This window comes from Rhipicephalus microplus, chromosome 8 (assembly GCF_043290135.1).
Source record: "Rhipicephalus microplus isolate Deutch F79 chromosome 8, USDA_Rmic, whole genome shotgun sequence".
NCBI lineage: Eukaryota > Metazoa > Arthropoda > Arachnida > Ixodida > Ixodidae > Rhipicephalus > Rhipicephalus microplus.
Genome location: NC_134707.1, coordinates 22513529 through 22531907, shown reverse-complemented (window position 1 = coordinate 22531907; position 18379 = coordinate 22513529). Strand labels below are relative to the sequence as shown.

General features: G+C 44.7%; 2 protein-coding genes across 3 annotated transcripts in view; one reads left to right on the top strand and one right to left on the bottom strand.

The window, feature by feature from the left end:
* LOC119164268 (uncharacterized) overlaps positions 1-11249 on the top strand; it is a 126347-nt gene extending 115098 nt beyond the window's left edge. For both annotated transcript variants that reach the window (XM_075871298.1, XM_037416417.2), the window contains exons 2-4: positions 3980-4151; positions 5258-5564; positions 6552-11249. In XM_075871298.1, coding sequence (XP_075727413.1) covers positions 3980-4151; positions 5258-5564; positions 6552-6761 — 689 coding nt within the window. In that variant the 3' untranslated portion in view covers positions 6762-11249. The remainder of the gene's footprint in view (positions 1-3979; positions 4152-5257; positions 5565-6551) is intronic.
* A 5066-nt stretch (positions 11250-16315) lies between these two features.
* On the bottom strand, positions 16316-18242 carry ATPsynG (ATP synthase, subunit G). Its single transcript, XM_037416415.2, has 2 exons — positions 18146-18242; positions 16316-16741 (listed from the first exon to the last, which is right to left on the bottom strand). The coding sequence occupies exon 2, from the start codon at positions 16702-16704 to the stop codon at positions 16414-16416; it is 291 nt and encodes a 96-aa protein (XP_037272312.1). The 5' UTR covers positions 16705-16741; positions 18146-18242; the 3' UTR covers positions 16316-16413.
* Positions 18243-18379: the final 137 nt, after the last annotated feature.

Sequence of the window (18379 nt, the reverse complement as noted above, 5' to 3'; positions counted from 1 at the left end):
AATTGTACGAGTGGAGCTGCAATTGCATTCTCTCTTCTCTCATCACAACGAAAGCTCTGGAAGCTTAGCAAGGAGAGATGGCAGGGGCAAAGAAAATACGTCACGCGCGCCTCGTGACCTTGAGCACAGTTTTTTTATTTGATTGCGCGGCTTTTTCAGGGGGATCGCGCGCGCACGGGTGGACAATCTCTGTGACGACCGAGCGCGCCATGTTCAAAAGACAATGACTGAGAGATGACTTTCTACGAGTGATTTTTTGAGCGTCTTCCACCATTTGTCGAGAGAAGAGAAAGCCATTTTTAGTGGACTTTGATAATCAACTGTGGCTTCCAGGCCTCGTGCTGCGATAATATTTGGCTCACGTGTTCCCGGGGGGCTCCACTACTAATTGGCGGCGTTTTCTGACCATGCTCAAAACGTTTTGCAGGCCCCTTTATTTGACATGATGTCTAATAAAGAGCGATGGGGCTACACGTAAATTCTTTGGAAAGATTGGCAAAACTTTAAAATGCTTAAGAAGTTGTAGAAAGAAAAGAAAAAGGACTAGAAAAGCCTTACCAACAGTGGCATCGGCTTCGCTGATTTAACGACTTCCATGGATAAAGCAGGCTATATTTTTTCGCTATTCTTCAATCGACACAATCTCTCGGCCCCTCTTCTTCAATCCTGTTGCACACGTGCGTTCGGCATCTTCTCTCTGCTCGACTGCATGGTCGAATTTCCACGGGTGCGAAATACAAGCGCGGCATCACTTTGTACGCCGAGTGCACATTTCCTTCGTCGTCCGTAAAGATCCGGATGGCATATGTGGACGACAAAGAAGAAAAAAGTGACTACAGTTACTGTGAAGGAGCAAGCGTGTTGCCCAGACTGTGGAGGCATCACTGGCGAGAATGTGACACTGGCAGGCATCGTTACAACTTCCCTTTGGACAGGTGTTGCTGTGACAGGCGTTGCTGCTGTGGGCAGGATAATGTGTAGTTGAACCTCGCTATACCGAGCACTGATATGACCAATTATCTGTTAGAGCGAGCTAAATGCAAATCTCGTTTATAATGGTTCGTTTGATAGATATGTAACGTTTTTAAATAAAACCTAGAACGCGAGAGGCGCTCCCTCTCGTTCACGTGAATCTTGCAACTTGAAAAGTTTCATAAAACACTAAATATTATCAAACAATTAGCAACCCCATTCTTTTTCATCGATCGAAAAATTTGGCGATATTTTGGCCATTTTTCGCGAAAAAAAAACGCATCGGACTGGTTGCGTCACCACATGAACTGAAGTTATGCTGGTTTCAAGACTGGAATAATTCTTTTTTTAATCTGAAATTTCTAAAGAGTCAGACTGTCCATTTTCTGATTTTCTGCACCGCAGTTACAACGAATGCCGGATATAACGAACTTATGTATGGTCCCGATGTTTTTAATTTGTTATAAAATGCTTCGGGCGTATAAAGGCTGGCATCATATGAGCGAAACGACCACTCATCCCGCCTCGGGAGAAAACTGCTGAGTACAGGAGTGCGATTATTTCTTCAATCGCAGAGGCCAAGTCGTATCCGACTTAAGGTAGCCCAGGAAAAGTACCTAAAACAATGCCTTTATATGGTGTTACAGAAGCTGCGAGAAATAGAGGTGGGTAAACAGGCCTGCGAATTATTGGAAGTACATTGGTTAGTCTCTATTTTGAACCTGTCCTCAAGGGACTTCGTACTCGCGGCAATGGCGCGGTGTCATTACAGTGCAGGATGCTACTTAATGCACCTTCATCAGCGATTGTAACTTGCTTATCATCAGGCACGCTGGGCTTATGGGTTCCGTGCCTCCCAACCCTGAGTTCCCACTGCTCTGATGCAGGGAAACGGACTCAGTCCTAGTTATAACCTCCCTACATTTCACACTTGTTGTCCACTTTATCACACTATCCCTCTCTCTCTCTCTTTCTTTATTTCTCGAAATATGGACTGCCATCAACATTTTCGACCAAAGCCGAGCTTTGCAACAGCCCAAGGCCACTTCTCATATGCATGCAAACGACGGGAATTCCGCGAAACATGAACGGCTTATTTCTACAGGGCGAGGCTTTCGGCGTTGCGTATAAGTTAAAAAAAAAAAGACTACATGCATAGAAGGCTACGCTGACGTGTCCTATCGGACAAGTCAGTCAAGCATAAACTTGGTCTCCTTTATCAAGAACCAAACGAAATCCGCTCCTTGCATTCGTGATTTCTGAGCAACTGAACAAAACAAGAGGGAAAATGTGCCTGTCCTGCACTGTTGGCTGGCCGGAAAGTGCAAAACGCCGGCTTTTGCTTATTTTTCTGAGTAAAGGCTAGCCAGGAAGTGAGGATTCTCGGAAACGAATATACTCTCCAACGAAGCCTTTCCTCAGTGAAGCCTTGTACGACTGACGGGCGGGGGGTACTAAGTGCGTCAACGAAAAAAAAGTCTTCGAGAGTCCAGTCTGCTATTTATTCTGGAGAAAATGATCCCAGTGACCTTCGGAAGAAAGGGTAGTCGTCCATTTTGGTGTTGCCGAGTTCAAACCGAAGCGCATTGGTTTAGATGTTTCTACTTAAACGAAAATGTTGAACGACAGGGAAGGGCATTGACACAAAACGTAAGATAAGGTAACAAAAGTACGAAGGAAGGACACTGCCTAAAGGGGTCGTGAAACATATTCCGAGAATTTTCATCTACGTGGTATCAAGAATTCTTGCCGTTCATTCAATACTATACCTCGACCCGTTTGATCGTCTGGGCTCACCGAATAACTAAAAACGCCCAATTTCGGTTTCCCAGCTCACGTTCCCGTAAGCTGTGCAGCTGACGTTACTTTAAGACAGCCTATATTGTCGACAAAACATGTGCGACGCAGCGATGTTTTTGAGCTTTAGTTGACCATAGTTCGTAGCACCATACTGTCTTATTTCGGCACCATCACCGCCCTACCAATACTATAATTTCACAGACACACAGCGTAGGATGGCCGGCGTTCTCGAACTGCAGCGTAGTCTAGCGTAGATGGCCCTCGGGGTTTCAGCCGTACGCCGATGAGCCCGTCTGAGTGCGTGATCGGCCATTGTCCGAGCAAGACAGCGGTAGTAGCGACGACGGCGAAGAAGCCTGCGCCCTGGAAGCACTCCCAGTTAAAAAAAACAATTGGAACCAATCGGAAAATTTCGACTTGGTTTCAAGTGGTCCCATTTGTGCATTAGTACACAATTGCGCCATTTGTACCAATTGGGTCAAATGATGCAGTTGTATATAACCAATTGGATGTCTTCCTAGAGGACCAATTGGTTGAACTCTAATTGACCAAATGGTGTGGTTACTACATTGAACCAATTGGCTATATGCCAACTAGTTCAAGCCGCTTAGCACATCCGTCTATAAAAGTTCAAGCTAGACACCTTAGCGGTGAACCATGCCCAGGCTAAATTTCAAGATTAATCATAAAATTGGCCAGAGCTTGCGCGTATATTGCCTGGCATATCGTGTACTCACATGTTGTATGGCTCCTTAAAAGCCATGTACAGTAACTTCGAGCCTTATATGGTTAACGCCTGCACTAGGGTAGCCATATATGCTTATCTCCTGCACTAACCCAGCCATATATGGTACCTGTTAGACTTACATGGAGTTATATAGAAGCACCATATAGCACTCACCACTAGCTAGAGATGGGAGCCATATACAAAGTAACTCTTAATCATATATGAAGGACTTCCAGCCTGGCCTATTCATATATATAGGAACTCCTAACCATAAACCGCTTCTAATTTACTGGAGACTGTATATGGCTCAGCACGTGCGGTCACTGTATATGACGAGCCCCGTGAGCTACAGTTACTGTATTGGCTCTTAAAGGAGCTATATTCAGGAACTCTAGCACAACAAAGTGCCATCTCAAATATTACGGGGTGGTGCTTTTTTTTTTCAGAAGTCTCATCCATTTGTTTGTATTCTTATTGCAGTGAGCACGGTGAGGAGGCCCTTCATCATCTACAGGCCCTCGCCAATGCGGAGGGATGGAGGCACACAGGGCAGAAGTGGTGACGACGACGGTGCCACATCAGCCGAAGCGGTCGCTACCACAATAGCGCCAGAGCCGGCCGCAAACTCTGCGAGGTACCATAGCTCTCAGGGGTGAGTGCCGCCAAATTGTGATATGATTTCAACATGGTAAATGCGTAAATAGGTTTAGATCTAGCGCACAAGCTGAAATGTAGCGTTTCACGCCGGGAAGAGATGATGCAATAATATTGATTACCAACATGTAAATAAAGAGTTGTTAACAATGATCATTGATGAATCACTGTTAGCTTTTTGAGAAACGCAAAACCATAGTCTAGTCAGTATTGAAAATTTTTCGTCTTTGTAGCTTTTGCGGCCACTTTGTGCCACAGTTTGCCTTAACTGCATTTAAGGGCATAATCTTTGACTACCTCAGGACAAGTGCACTATACGGAAAGGGAAACAAGCTTTCACGTTCTCCTCTACTTCTTTTCTTTAGTCAAGTAAAAATCGAGTTCTTAAAAGAATATGTGCGTTCTGCTAAACGAACAACTCTTCACTCTATGAGCTGCATTTGTTTACGTCATGATCATTCGCACAGAAGTGGTATGTGTGTGATCTAAACTCTGGGTGACGTCCACTGACGTCACTGAAACCATAATGGTAGAGTACCATGCATGGTGGGGTGAGAAGTCCGTGATGTTGCATTATTGTTACCAGTAAACTACATGCAGTTTCTTTCGTTATTCTTGCACAGAGGCCAAAAAATTTCTAGTGGTGTCGTCATCACATTAAATCGTGCTAACCGCCATTGCCCATTGGTGGACCGGTAACCAGAGTCCATGACGTCACGCACGTGCACGCTATAAAACGCATGCTCACACACAATCAATCCCCATGCTTAGTGGAGAATCTGAACGTTGGGTGCTTGAGAATATGTAAAACAGGCCGAACTCAGTTTAAACTATTTTTTGTAAGCGAGACAGGTTCGCATGTTTTTGTTAAGTGCATGAACTACGGTTTATACACTTGGGACAACTACGACTTTCACGCTTATTAGACGTATACTCGCGCAGCATGCAGTTTGTAAAATGGCATTGTAGTAAACCAATCTGCCATTCTGATTCTGTCTCCCTTTTTCTTTCACCCTGTTGAAATTAGCAGGCTAGGCAGTCGTTTTCCGAGTGGACCTCTCCTCCTTTTGATACATTAAACATTGTTCTTCTTTTCTCACACAGGCAATACTCAAGCGGAGGCATAGTGGAAGAATGTTGCCGCAAGCCATGCAGCTTCTCGACGCTTGCGAGCTACTGCGCAAGGCCTTCGGATGGCTCCAGTCTGGACACCTTTAATCTAGTCGCCTCCTCAGGCTCCTCTTCTTCAGCTTCTGCAATGTCGTCTTCGGGTTCATCCGAGAGGGGCACTCAGCGCGAGCAACCGTCGCCTCTAATTCAGCCTCCTGAGCCATCGACAACAACGCCTCCACGTCTCGTTGCATCGTCACGTCTACAGACGGCGCACGAGGTCGACAGGGAGCACAACGAGGTTTGTATACATTTTTATTTGCTATGAGGGTCTTAGAAATTGTTGACAAAATTTGCGGTCACCGCAATGATTGCGATTCGTTCAGGAGCAACATAATTCGACCGAGCTCCTTACATACATGGCGCATTGTGTGATTTGAGAAAGACATGCGAGGAGCACAATGCCTAGTGTGCTGTGCAAGAGAGAGGTCGGATGCAAGAATGGGATTTAGGCAAGTCAGCACGGCCACAAATCTTGGTAGTGTTGGGCAAGTGCGTCTTTGGTGAGACAGAGACAATAAGCAGATTAAACGCAATATTAGATGAAAGGGTGGCGCTCATACGTGGTTTCGAAGTGTGCGAGGACACGCGTTCACTGACGTACACTCGGAGGGGAGGAGGCAGGAAGAGTCGGCCGCAAAAGGGGGCAACATATGCCCGTATATTGACCTTGTAGAGGGAGGGGGCTCTGCGGTAACCAACCACCACCGATTGGCAACCCTGTGCGCACCTATTCATGAGCACGCTGTCAAAATGTTGGTGCCCGTGTGTCGTGAGCTGAAACACGGGGATTACGGAAAAAATTCAGTGTAAATTGCCGCTTCCATTCTACGTCACAATGCTAAACTGTGACCTAGCTTAACAGATCAATTTATGGGGTTTTCATTGCTGAAATCAAGATGCCAAGTAGCAACTCTGCGGAGTATTCTAGATTATTTTCAGTATGCCAGCATTTTTCAATGGGCATGTAAATTGGCGACACGAGGATTTTTTAATTTCATCCCCATTCCAAATGCTGCCACAGCAGTTGGGAATCCAACATGTGAGCTCATTCGAAGCAACACAACACCATAATCACCATGATGCGTAAACCAACAATGTCTGTAGTCTGTATGAGCGCATGTAGTGGTTGTCACAAGCTTTGAAGGATCTTTTATGGTAGACTGTTGCATTAAGACTACAACGGAGAATCCGAGTATTTATTTCAATGCCACACGGTCGTGCACAGGTCGACAATGCCGGTCCACACAGGCGTCTTGGAGCGGTGTCGCGGCACACAACGGGTCGCGCACTGCTTCCAAGCATGCCATTCCTGACATCACCGGAGGACGATGCACCATTCGCAACCAGGCCACGCATCGGCACATTCAGTCGGCACCGACCCTACTGGTACGTCGTGCAGGCGGCATTCAACGGAGACGCTGACGATGAACGCTAGGAGGCCTAAGAACACCTACGATGGGCCTCAAATACTGCCGGCTGAGAAAGAGAAAAAAACAGCGTGGAAAATTTCCTGTGGAAAACCTACCTCCCGGCAAAAGGCCTCTCTCGGAGCGTCGCCTTCTTTTGGCCTCCTCCAAAGGACTCGACAGGCTGTCTGCTGCAACCGTGCATGCACACTGCACCCAACTTTCAGATCCTCATTTAGTGCCTGTGTCCTTATGATGAGGTGTTTGCCCATGTTCCGTGCATAAACAGAGCTTGTAACTGAGTGCAGTGTTCATGACTATGGAACAAGAGCTCACATAAGCAACGATGGTAGTGTGCAGATGCTCACGGTAGCCTACCGTGTGGCACATTGTTGCCCCACTACTCTGGCACCGTGAGCAATGACTGCTTACATTCCTGGGCACCAGGTAGCACCATCATACAATGGGCCCAAAGCAGTCCACAGTAGCTTTGATCTGAAGAGCCTAGGGAAGATATATCTAGGGTGGCTCAATACTAGCATTCATTTGTACAGGGTGGTGACAGCGCCGCCATAATGCGACGGAGCACGTGGGAATGTATACACTAAGCTTGCAATACCACACAACGTGACAGCACAATGTACACGTACGTGTGTGCATCCACTGATCCGGCAAAATATGGCAGCGGTGCCGTCATTAGGTGTCTCCATCCTCGCGATGAGAGGCTGTGCTGGTGTTGACACACCCCGATATATTTTGTTGTTGAATGCTTCTTGCACCATGTCATGTAGGCAGCGTGTGGCTGTACATTCTATGAACTCACTCAGGCAAATATTAAAGTCTTCTTTTAGCACGTTTTACATTTCGTACATGTCTGTTGCCAAACTGGCTTACAGAGCTGAAATGTTTTATGCCAAGACAGCAAAGTATCACTGAACACGTGGGAGTGAAGGATTAAAAAAACAGTCTCTTCCCAGTTGACCTCAGTGATGCTGAATTTAATTTAGCTGCATTTCATGGTAAGATCTCATACAACATACACCTTGGCATTATTGATGTGACGAGACTGCATTATATTGCGACTTATTATTATACATATATGGCATGCTCATCCACATTTTAACTGTTGTTACCATGATTTCAAGCAACTGCACTGTCCTTCATTGTTCTACATGTGGGCTGGATATCGCATATAAATATGTACTATCGGCATCAAATGAAACGCGAACAGCGGAGCGCGTGGCACAAGCCTTATCAATGGCATAGTGCGTGCCGTTCACCAGTCATTGACACAGACAGGCCCACACATCAGGTGTGGCAGCACTGCGCGATCCCCCTATAGTGCCGTATTTCTGCTCTTGTTCCAGGTATGGTAATGTTGTTTGAAAGGAACAAAATAAAAAATACAGAGATTAAACTATGGAGCCGAAGACGAATATTGTAGCACGGTTTGTCATCATGGAGCCCATAATCACGGAATGCCTGGCGAATTCTATTTATAGTAGACAAAACTAGGTTCACAATGCTGGCGATTTCACGCTATTTCACGTTGTGCCAGTAAAGCAAAACAATTTGCGGTCTCTGTTCCGAAGAAGCGCTCGGCATTTCCAGTTAAAGTGAAGCCTTTTCCGGTCGGTCTCTGAAAGAAGGGTACAGGTGAAGCAGCGCTGGCGAACGAGATACAATGATCGTTTTGAAATAAACCGCCAGCCCATTATATTTCTCTTTTTTGTTTTATCTTACCAAGACACCGATTGCACAGCGACGCTGAAGTAAAAGCAAGGAATTGCGAGTGATACAACCAAATACGCCCACGATGGCCACCATTATCACCATACGAAAACTGGGGCAGAAACGGAGATAACGCACTCTATAGGGGGATCGCGCAGTGCTGCCAAACCAGATGTGCACGCTTGTCTATGGCGATGACTGGACCGCCAACACTACACTGTTTCTAATGCTTGAAACACGCGCTCCACAGTTCGGGTTTCATTTGATGCCGATAGTACACTACAAATAATAGTAGATATATTGTAACAATACTCGTTCTGAAGCCCGAATTCGGAATGTTCTGCACAAAATGCAACTTGCTGTCATGTATAGGTTTGAAATGCTGTTTGCTAGCCATATCCATGCAATTGCCGCCTCAGGTTACACTTATGTCAAGTGCGACATCATCAATATGTTCTAAGAAACGTAAAAAAAAAAATTCTCTCCATGTTCATTCAGAATATTATCTTCATGGTTGCTCGCACATAACGAAATGGTTATATTACAGATGTGTCACCTGATCTGTAGCTCTGCTAGAAGCATCACCCATTTGATCTAGCAAAGCTATCTCTCCAAAACCTAAAAGTTTGGGTGAAAGAAAAAAAACGTAATCATGATAGGCCTTAAAAAGCAGAGTAAAGTTCTTTTTTTTTTTCATTGCAAAATATCTTAGTATGTTGAGACACCAAATAAAACAATAGTCTTCAGAATGCTCTTGACGTTCCATGAGCAGAACCTTCTTCAACTCTGTGGCCACCACAGGGTGCAAAAAATGCTGCCCTTTGGTTTCTGTAATGCCGATACATACTTATGTTCGCACATTGGTCACGCTTACCCATACCATGTGTATTCCAGCCCATGTTCATGAGTGAGTAATCCCACAAGTTCATTATTAATTTGTTTCCACTGTATGTCAGTTACCATCTACAACTAGGCTTCCATCAGTGAGTCGTTGCAGTTTATCATTTTGCTCTACTGTATGCATCCCATGTTATTTAAGGCTCATTAGTAAAATACCATCGACCATGCCATCAGACTGAAAAAATGACATGAGCTGTGCAAAATTTAGTTTCATATTTTGAATTGCCTTCCACATTCCTTGTAGCTGCTCTTTGCGTCAAGCGTTTAAAGACTCTTCAGCGTATCGTCACTGCTTCTGGCACATGACTGCGTCAAATCGGAAAAATGGTCTTTTTATCCCATGGACAGGAAGCGTCTGTAAACCACTTTTGGCCAGTTATCTAGTCGAGCAGCTTCAGCCGATAGTCTTTGGGGGAGGCCAACACACCGCCCCCTATCGTGCCATCCAAGTTTTATTTATTCAAAACTTCTATCATGCCATCACCCGCCTTCCCAAACCATTCCTCATTCCCCTACACCTTTGCTTCGTTATCACGCGCATTTCGTCGCTGCACATCAGAACCGGCACGATAATGTATATATAGAACGATGACTCGACATGATCTCGCTGTAAGGCCCATACTTATTGTGAATACAATTAGAAAGCTGCCTCGGCAAGTGACCATGTGTTGTTGAAAGTGATTTGACTTACGCTCACGTCATACACGCGTGCTGGGTCGACTATCGTTGAACACTCGGAGAGCCTGGGAGCAAACATCTACTTATTCAGAATGACGACAGCCTTAGGGTATTGGGCCGAGTAGTTGTTGGTGAAGTGACTGATACGGGTATCTTGAAAGGAAAACTGACACAAACGCTATCGTTCACCACTTTTGGCTCCTGTTTCTATTTCGTGCTATACAAATGGAGCGTACATCACCGAGGAGCCTGTTTTGATTAGTTTCCTGTGCTCAGGGCTTCAGAAGATGAGAGCCATTTCAAGAGAACAGCGCTTCACAAGCAATTACACGCCATGAGATCGCACATGGCTTTTGTCACCCATCGAATGGAGATTGTGCGATACTGCCACTTCAAATACAATACAAAGCAAAATAGAGAGAAGGAAGGCATAAACTGTAATGAGAATGGTATGCATTCCCTTGCCCCTGGAAATCGCTGAAAAGCTTGAGAGACGCGCTGCTTACAGCTGCCAGCAAAGACAAATTGAGCAATGGTCGCCTCTTTCAGTGAAGCCAACCTCCTTAAGGCATGGCAACGGGACAGGCTCGATTTCTCCCATCTTGTTCAGTATTGGAAAAATTTGGCAAATTATTTTGACTGCGCATCAACTGGGCAGCACTTTGTAACTTTCACTGTGTGGCCATCTTAACAAGGTGTTCCATAAGCATTCCAATGTTACTTGTATGCATGATTGTTACAAAAATTGACGATGTGTTGTTTGTATAACTGTTACGGAAATGTGACGAAGTTTATATCAAGTCTGCATATGCTCCGTGCAACTGTAAGGGGATCATGCAAACTTATAATTGCATACATAACTGTTTCAAAAGCTTTGCCATGAGGCCCGGTGAGGGGTCCTCTCATAAGAGGGGCGCTGAACCATCGACCATACAGAGCTACAACTGCTTTCCATGTGGTGCATACTTGTTTGCTATGTTTGCTTTCATCTCAGAGTGGCTTGTACAGAGAAATAATGTCGTTGTGTGAAACTACGCTTCCTAAGAAGCAATTCCCTGTGCCAACTTGGTTGTCCTGTGTACTGCCTCCTGTCTTAAAGGTGAAATACCTCCCCCCCCCCCCCCCAGATATGACAGATTTTTTTTGTTGATCTGCACGCAGTGTATAAAGTGATTCTGTTGTAAAATAAAACATCTTCTTGTTTCGCATCTGTCCAGGTCTTTTGGCAATATTTTTTACATTAAAATATCATTATTATTTACTCGTACTATAAACCTTAACAGGCTCTTTCAGGGGTGGGTCTAATAAAGGATACAGATAGGTCACTACATATCTACACATCTACCGAAGAACAAAATTAGTAATTTAACAAATGGTAAAAATGAGAAAAAGACAGCACACTATTGGATAGGACTACATATTGCCATAAAGAAGAAAAAAACATGCAGCAAAGACTAACGGGGAAGAGCACACATTAGACATAACTCTACAAATGAAAACTGCGGATGGCGTAGAATCAAACACGCACATTTTGTGAACAGCTGCGCCATTGTGTATGACATCATTACTGATCAAAACATGTTTCAAGATCGGCGGCAAACGAGTGAGCAGATTCTAGGGACACTATACCATGTGGGAGGTTATTCCATAGCTTAATGACCAATAGAAAGTAGGAATGCCTAATGTATTGCAACAGGAGATAAAAGGCCCGATAGCCTAGTCTATGACCACAATGCTTCCATTATTCTCAGTGCTTACATATGCTCCATTACAGAATGTGTGTAAGAAGCCCACAAAGATGTCGTAAAAAAAAATTACCCCAGTTCCACCCAGCATGGAACTGAGAGACAACCTGCAGAAACAGTGGAGCTGCAGTTCTCTTTTTTTTTTCCAGTAATTTTCTGTTGTTTCGGGATTTGTAAATCAAAGATTCAAGACAAAGGATGAGTGGCAGCACCTGCCACACTTGCCCCTGCTAAAGCGCCTTTAGGCCCTACGCACACTCAAGCTGAGCCTGTACCATTTCACCATGGGGCTAGTGCCCCTTTCACAATCATGATAGTTATGCCATCTATGGGTGTATCTGGCAATCGAAGTGTTACATGTGACCCGGAGTCCTGGACACTTGCCTGTCGTCGGGCCCAGTTTTAGCACAGCTCTGCTGTTAGAACACCTGGTGTTATTCAAGCTGCACTCTAACATTTTCTTTCCAGTGATATTCCTGCTATGGGTATAACTGTTGAACATCATAATGTAAGGACGACAAATTGACATTTGTTCATGGAATAAAATGACTTGAGCGCTGTTTTACGTGCCGAGAATGTCTACCATGCAAAGCTGGATTGGCGTTTTCTGACGAACATTAACTGTTTGTGGTATCAGTGTTCTTGATGCCATGACCACCCGAAAGCTACAAGACTGCCATTTACTACCTGCCAAAGTAGCCAAGCAGACCTGGTGTGGCATTGCCAAAGTTCAATTTGCAGCACACATGTTAGAGAAGCAAAACAGTAAAATGTACGCTCACGCTAAGATGCCTAACTCGTCAAAATTTATCCAAAACTCTCCACTAAAACGACCTCTTATAGCCAGACCGTGGTTTCTGTGAATAAACCACAGAACGTAACTTTAATTTTTCCTTCCATTGCTTGCACCCCGCATACATTGCATGCAGTACAGCAATAAAGTTCATGCTGACCTCACTGCCATTTTGTAGACTTGTTTCTCTCAGCAGCAGCGGGTGAGAAACTCTTAAAAGATTTCCAATCTAGCGCAAGATCAGTCATACATGCTGGAAAGAGGAGTTTGTATTTCCGAGGTCATTCAATGTGTTCAGTGATAAAGACATCAAGGCTGTGCTGCATGCGATTACCATGCTGGCTACCATAGGCGTGCGTAGGGTTCCCATTCAGGAGGGGATGAGGTCAATGCATGGGGCTTGCTTTGTGCCCCCCCCCCATCCGAGTTGCAGTGCCCCTTGCCTGTTACTCAATATAGAGGGCTGACGTTGCACCCCCCCCCCATGCTGGCTACAAATCCTATTGCAAGAGGTACCCTAGAATTTCTTATTGCTCCTTATGAGCTATTTCGGGATGACTGTGATGTAGAGAGTACAATGTTCACTTTCCCCAGTTCAGTTGTAATGGCATGAATAGCCAACAAAATGCCAGTAATGCAGTTCTTCCCATCAGTTGTGTCTTGTGTCAGAATATTTTTCATCTAGTTTAAATCACAGCTTCAAATAGAAAACCATAATGTCCTATGAACATATTCACTCTCATGTCGAGAGGACATGCGAAAACTGGAACCACTCTCCTACCTATACAAAAAATCGCTGAAAAGGGGATGATGGAAGCTTGCGATGAGAAATTTGTAAACAGGGGCAGTGTCGAGCCGACGTTTCGACAAACGAACTTGTCTTCTTCAAGGCTAGAACAGAACCAATTTCTTTAGCGCTAGCACGTTTCCTCCATCGCTAGCGTGTCTCCTATCCTCCATCGTAACAAAAGATGGGGAGGAGCAACACTGCATACACAGTAGTGAGAGTCAGGGTGCTGCGACGAACTGTACAAGTGAAGAAGGAACAGGTATTTCGTGAATAGAGAGAAAATAAGGAAGCAGTGGGGGAGTAGGGATGTGCATGTGTCGGTCGCGGGATCAAATCCCGGCTGCAGCGGCTGCGTTTCCGATAGCGGCGGAAATGTTGTAGGCCCGTGTTCTCAGATTTGGGTGCACGTTAAAGAACCCCAGGTGGTCGAAATTTTCGGAGCTCTCCACTACGGCGTCTCCCATAATCATATCGTGGTTTTAGGACGTTAAACCCTACATATCAATCAATCAATCATGTACACCTGTCACTGAGTCTCTGTTGTCCAACCCATTGTCATCTTTGCTCCGTAGATTTCAGAACTCCAGTGTGAATGCTTCTTTGTTACTCTATTCACCAGAGATTTCAGTAAAGTTACTGAAAACTACTTAACTGAACTTATAATTGTGACTAACTAACCTCTATGTACATAAATGAAAATAGGCAATTAAAGTACTTTGCTATAAATCTTTCCACAGGCGACTCCCAGGGTGCCGCCATAAATATCCTTGGTCTGAGGTAAATATATGCGACTTCCAAAAAATGCACTGCCATGACCATTACGCGAGCCTCTATATTCAAGCGTGCAGCCCCGCAAGACGGAACCTTTTCTCTCCTCTGTTACGGTGAAAAGAATGGACTATGAGACACCAGTACTACTGTACTCCAACGAAATAGTTGTATCTCTTACAATGGTAATGACACGAAAATTTTCAGTTAACTAGTTATAGGTAAGGTTAGGTTCCTACTGCACCCGGGTTTGACATGACATGGGCTTATAAAATGTTCGCTCAAGTTATATCTCAATGGCTTCTCCATTCGTGATGCACAAGTGGCATTTTGGGTGGCTTTGGTACCTGAAATCACTGTGACAAGCCATACTAGTTCTTGAATTCACCATAATTTATACGGTATCCTGGCCTTACGCTGTACTGTAATCACCTAGGAATACCCACGACTATAGTGCACTTTGCAATCATTTTAGCAAAAGTCGTACAACCTGGTTTCCCCTTAAACTATCGCTGCTTTTAGGGGCGAAGCTTCTTAGGGCATAGGTCTGTACATCCAATGGGGTTCGTTGTTGCTATGTGCGTAGCCACCAGCGGAACATAGCCACTATAGAGCAGGTATGTGCCACCGATGACTATGTGGAACTAGATGGCGGTACTTACAATTGGTGATGCTTGTATGTGATAAAATTTGAACATAGTACAAGAATGCATTGTTCGTACTCGATGATTTCAACGTTGATATCGCAGACACGACCGACAATTGGCTTATTCAATATGTGGCTTCTAGATATGCACTCAGATGTATATCAAACGACCATATGAAACCAACCACAATCCGAGGAACATGCATTGACCTAGTATTTGCAAATTTTTTACTGCAACCTATACAGGAACCGCTCACTCTTCATTTTACGGACCACAAAGCCATCATAATGAAGGGAAATCGCAAGCCATCTATCATCTCTTAGAACAAACAAAAGTTGATTTCTATATGTTCACACAGAGTGTTTCTCATGATGTCTTTAAATCATGATCGACTGGGCAAATTACAGACAAGGTTCACAGTTTTATCGGCGATTCTCTCCGGAGCTTCGCCGACTCGTCATCATTCACCCCGTGAATATGCCGCGAATTTCCTTCTGGGCTAATGTAAATACCACGCACTAAAGGTTCATCGCTCCCACCTAAATTGTGACCTTTGGCTAAATAATGAAGTCCGAGCCTTACATGAAATTTGCCAGGAGGTTCCAAGTTTGGAATTTAATACCCATGACCCGAACATGTGTCTGTGAAACATCTAAAACATGCAAATAGTGCTCTACGTCGCAGAAAGAAGCAAATGCGATTGGACATAACGTCTGTGCAAGTCGTCTGTGGGTATGACAGCAGTGGCGGTGCTGCTATTTATCCTTTGGTTGTAATCAACTATAATGTCGACATTACTAGGTGCACAACTCGAAGATTGAATATGTAGATATATCTTATCAACATTTACTGGGTTTCACACTAGTTCAGAGCAGTCTCTGCAAAAATGAAATATAGCACAGTAAACAGAGTCGAAAATCAATATTGGAACCTCTAGTGAATAGCAGAATGCATGTCTAAACCCCATTAGTAGATTGGTGAAAATTTTAAGGGCTCATTTCTTTGATCCAACGTTCATGAAAACCAGCAGATGATAAAGCTAAAGAAAGTACAGGGGTATTATCGTAACTGTGATGTACTAAATATGAAAATAGTAAAGTGAACAAAAAGAACTTGCCGCTGGCAGGGACCAGAAGGGCCAGGCGGTATGCCGTCTTTGTAGCGTAGCGTTTTTGGCATGTTGATATGTCTTACATTTGGTTCAGCCATACTTTTATATGTTCAATTCAGTAACTAAACCAAACTTGAAACCCTTAGATTAAGAGTCCCATGCCCTTACCAATTAAGCTACAACAGCATTCATTCGCTCTGTGGGTATTTATGGCTATGCAAACCCTGCTTAGTGCTAGCACAACTCGAAGACTTGACGGCGTGTGTGGAACACTTCTTGCATGCCAGCTGGCGTTACGTAACATAAAACCTTTTCCATGAGCAGACAGTCCCTTGGATTCATTGTTTGCTGGTTTTCGTTAATGTTGTGTCAACAATAATAATGACACAAAATTTTCTTATAGCCACCACACAGCTGCAGTTCGCCTAGTTCACTTGCATGTTTATTCCAAATTCACAGTGAATTGAACACCTAGCGTAATGTCCAACAGCAAGGTGACGAAACCACGAGTGGGGTTCCTAAACGTGGTATCCGACTATGCTTCCCTTGCCGATACACTCGCCGACATAGAACCAGAAGATGACTTCCATTCCGACCAGCGTGTTGACCGTAGCCTCCTTGACGGTAAAGTTTTTCCACGCGCCAGACTTTGCTGAGCTGATGAGCTGGCCAAAGCCCCGGAACACCTCGGGAAATTCGCGTGGCGATGGTGGCACCATCTCGACGCGGGCGTACTTCATGAAGGTCTCAAGCTTGGGCTTGCCGTTCTTGATCATGGACGCGGTCAGGTTGGCCACGGCCCTCGACATGGCTGTGGATTGGACTCCGGCTTCCTTTAGTTTCTTACTGAAAGAGCAAAGAACCGAGAGAAGGTCTCAAACATGTGTTCTCTGGAAACAGATGCACCCCATTCTGTTTTAGCTCGCGTTGGTATGTAAAACTGTAATGATGCTCAGCAATTTTCCAAAATTCAAATTCCAAAGCCTTATGTGCCAAACCACTACATCATTACTCGAACAGTGTGTGACAGGACTTGGCTGTGCATGAGAGCATTCTGTTTTCAATACACTGATTTTAATGTACTGCCAACGCCGCTTATAAGGTTCGTCACGGTAGGCTGTGCGCTATTGTATGTTACCTACTGTGGCTTAATATGCATTTAAGCCTAAACATAGGGAGCATTCTTTTTTTCCCAGCTGTATTATTTCATGAAAGGTGCAGCAGTGAGATCAAAAAGGCAAACACCATTTCGTGATGCACATTTATATCACGATGGCGTTGCACCTTTCACGCGACTTAGCAATACTTCTTACTCTCTGACGATAGCTTGGATGATTGAGTGATTGTGAGCTGCATTCGTTACGAGCATGCAGAGGCGACCTCATACCAAAACGACGGAACAGTGATCAGAGTTCGATTGATTGATTGATTTGTGGGGTTTAACGTCCCAAAACCACTATATGATTATGAGAGACGCCGTAGTAGAGGGCTCCGGAAATTTCGACCACCTTGGGTTCTTTAACGTGCACCCAAATCTGAGCACACGGGCCTACAACATTTCCGCCTCCATCGGAAATGCAGCCGCCGCAGCCGGGATTCGAACCCGCGACCTGCGGGTCAGAGTGATCAGAGTTCGACCCACGGTCTCATTACCCCGATCCACAGCGACGAACACGAATGTAGCTTAGGTAGGGCATGAGAGAGCTAAACCACGAGATAAATTTGATCAAGCAGAAAGTGCTGTAGGTTACGGTACGTTCGCACTACGGGGAAACAGCTCCCATGAGAAAACACGTATCATTTGTGGCGTGCTGGTAGTTTAGATTCGAGTTTGTTCTGCTCCAATATCCTACACGATGTCAAATTTTTGCCCTGCGCCCAAGGAACACGCGAACAGCGGTCACAGGGCGTTTAAGCACGCCGCGCTCAATATACCGGTGTCAGACACACAATCTACGCTACATTTCTATCCGAATGAAAGCACGCTGGAAGCTTCGCGACTGTGAATTCGTAAGGAGGCGGTACATATACGGACAAAAAAGATAAACAGCAGTTAGGGGGCAAAACGAAGGATAACATTTTCCGTTCTCCTATAGCGAGCGGCGCCTTACGCGAACTGGTAAAAAGCGAAACCGCGCGCAAACAAACGCACAAACCAGTCGCAGCGTTACCCGTCACTAAAGTTTCTTGTGCAAGTAGGACAGTCGGGATATATCGTAAGAATCACGACGACAGATGCAGAAATCTTACCGAAAATTCGGAAAACTGTCCTCACGTCCTTTATGCAAGGGCAGCAGGGACCGGCGTGGCGTTAGACATAATTGTGCGTCTTGTTTTTAGAGTAATGCAGGTGGCGCTAGCAGCATAAAAAACTTCTAATACGTTTTTGTTTTATCAATAATGACTGTTTTTATTTCTATTAAAACGTTGTTAAATGCAAAAATGTATCAAATATTGTTTTATTCACGTTAGTTTGAAATCACT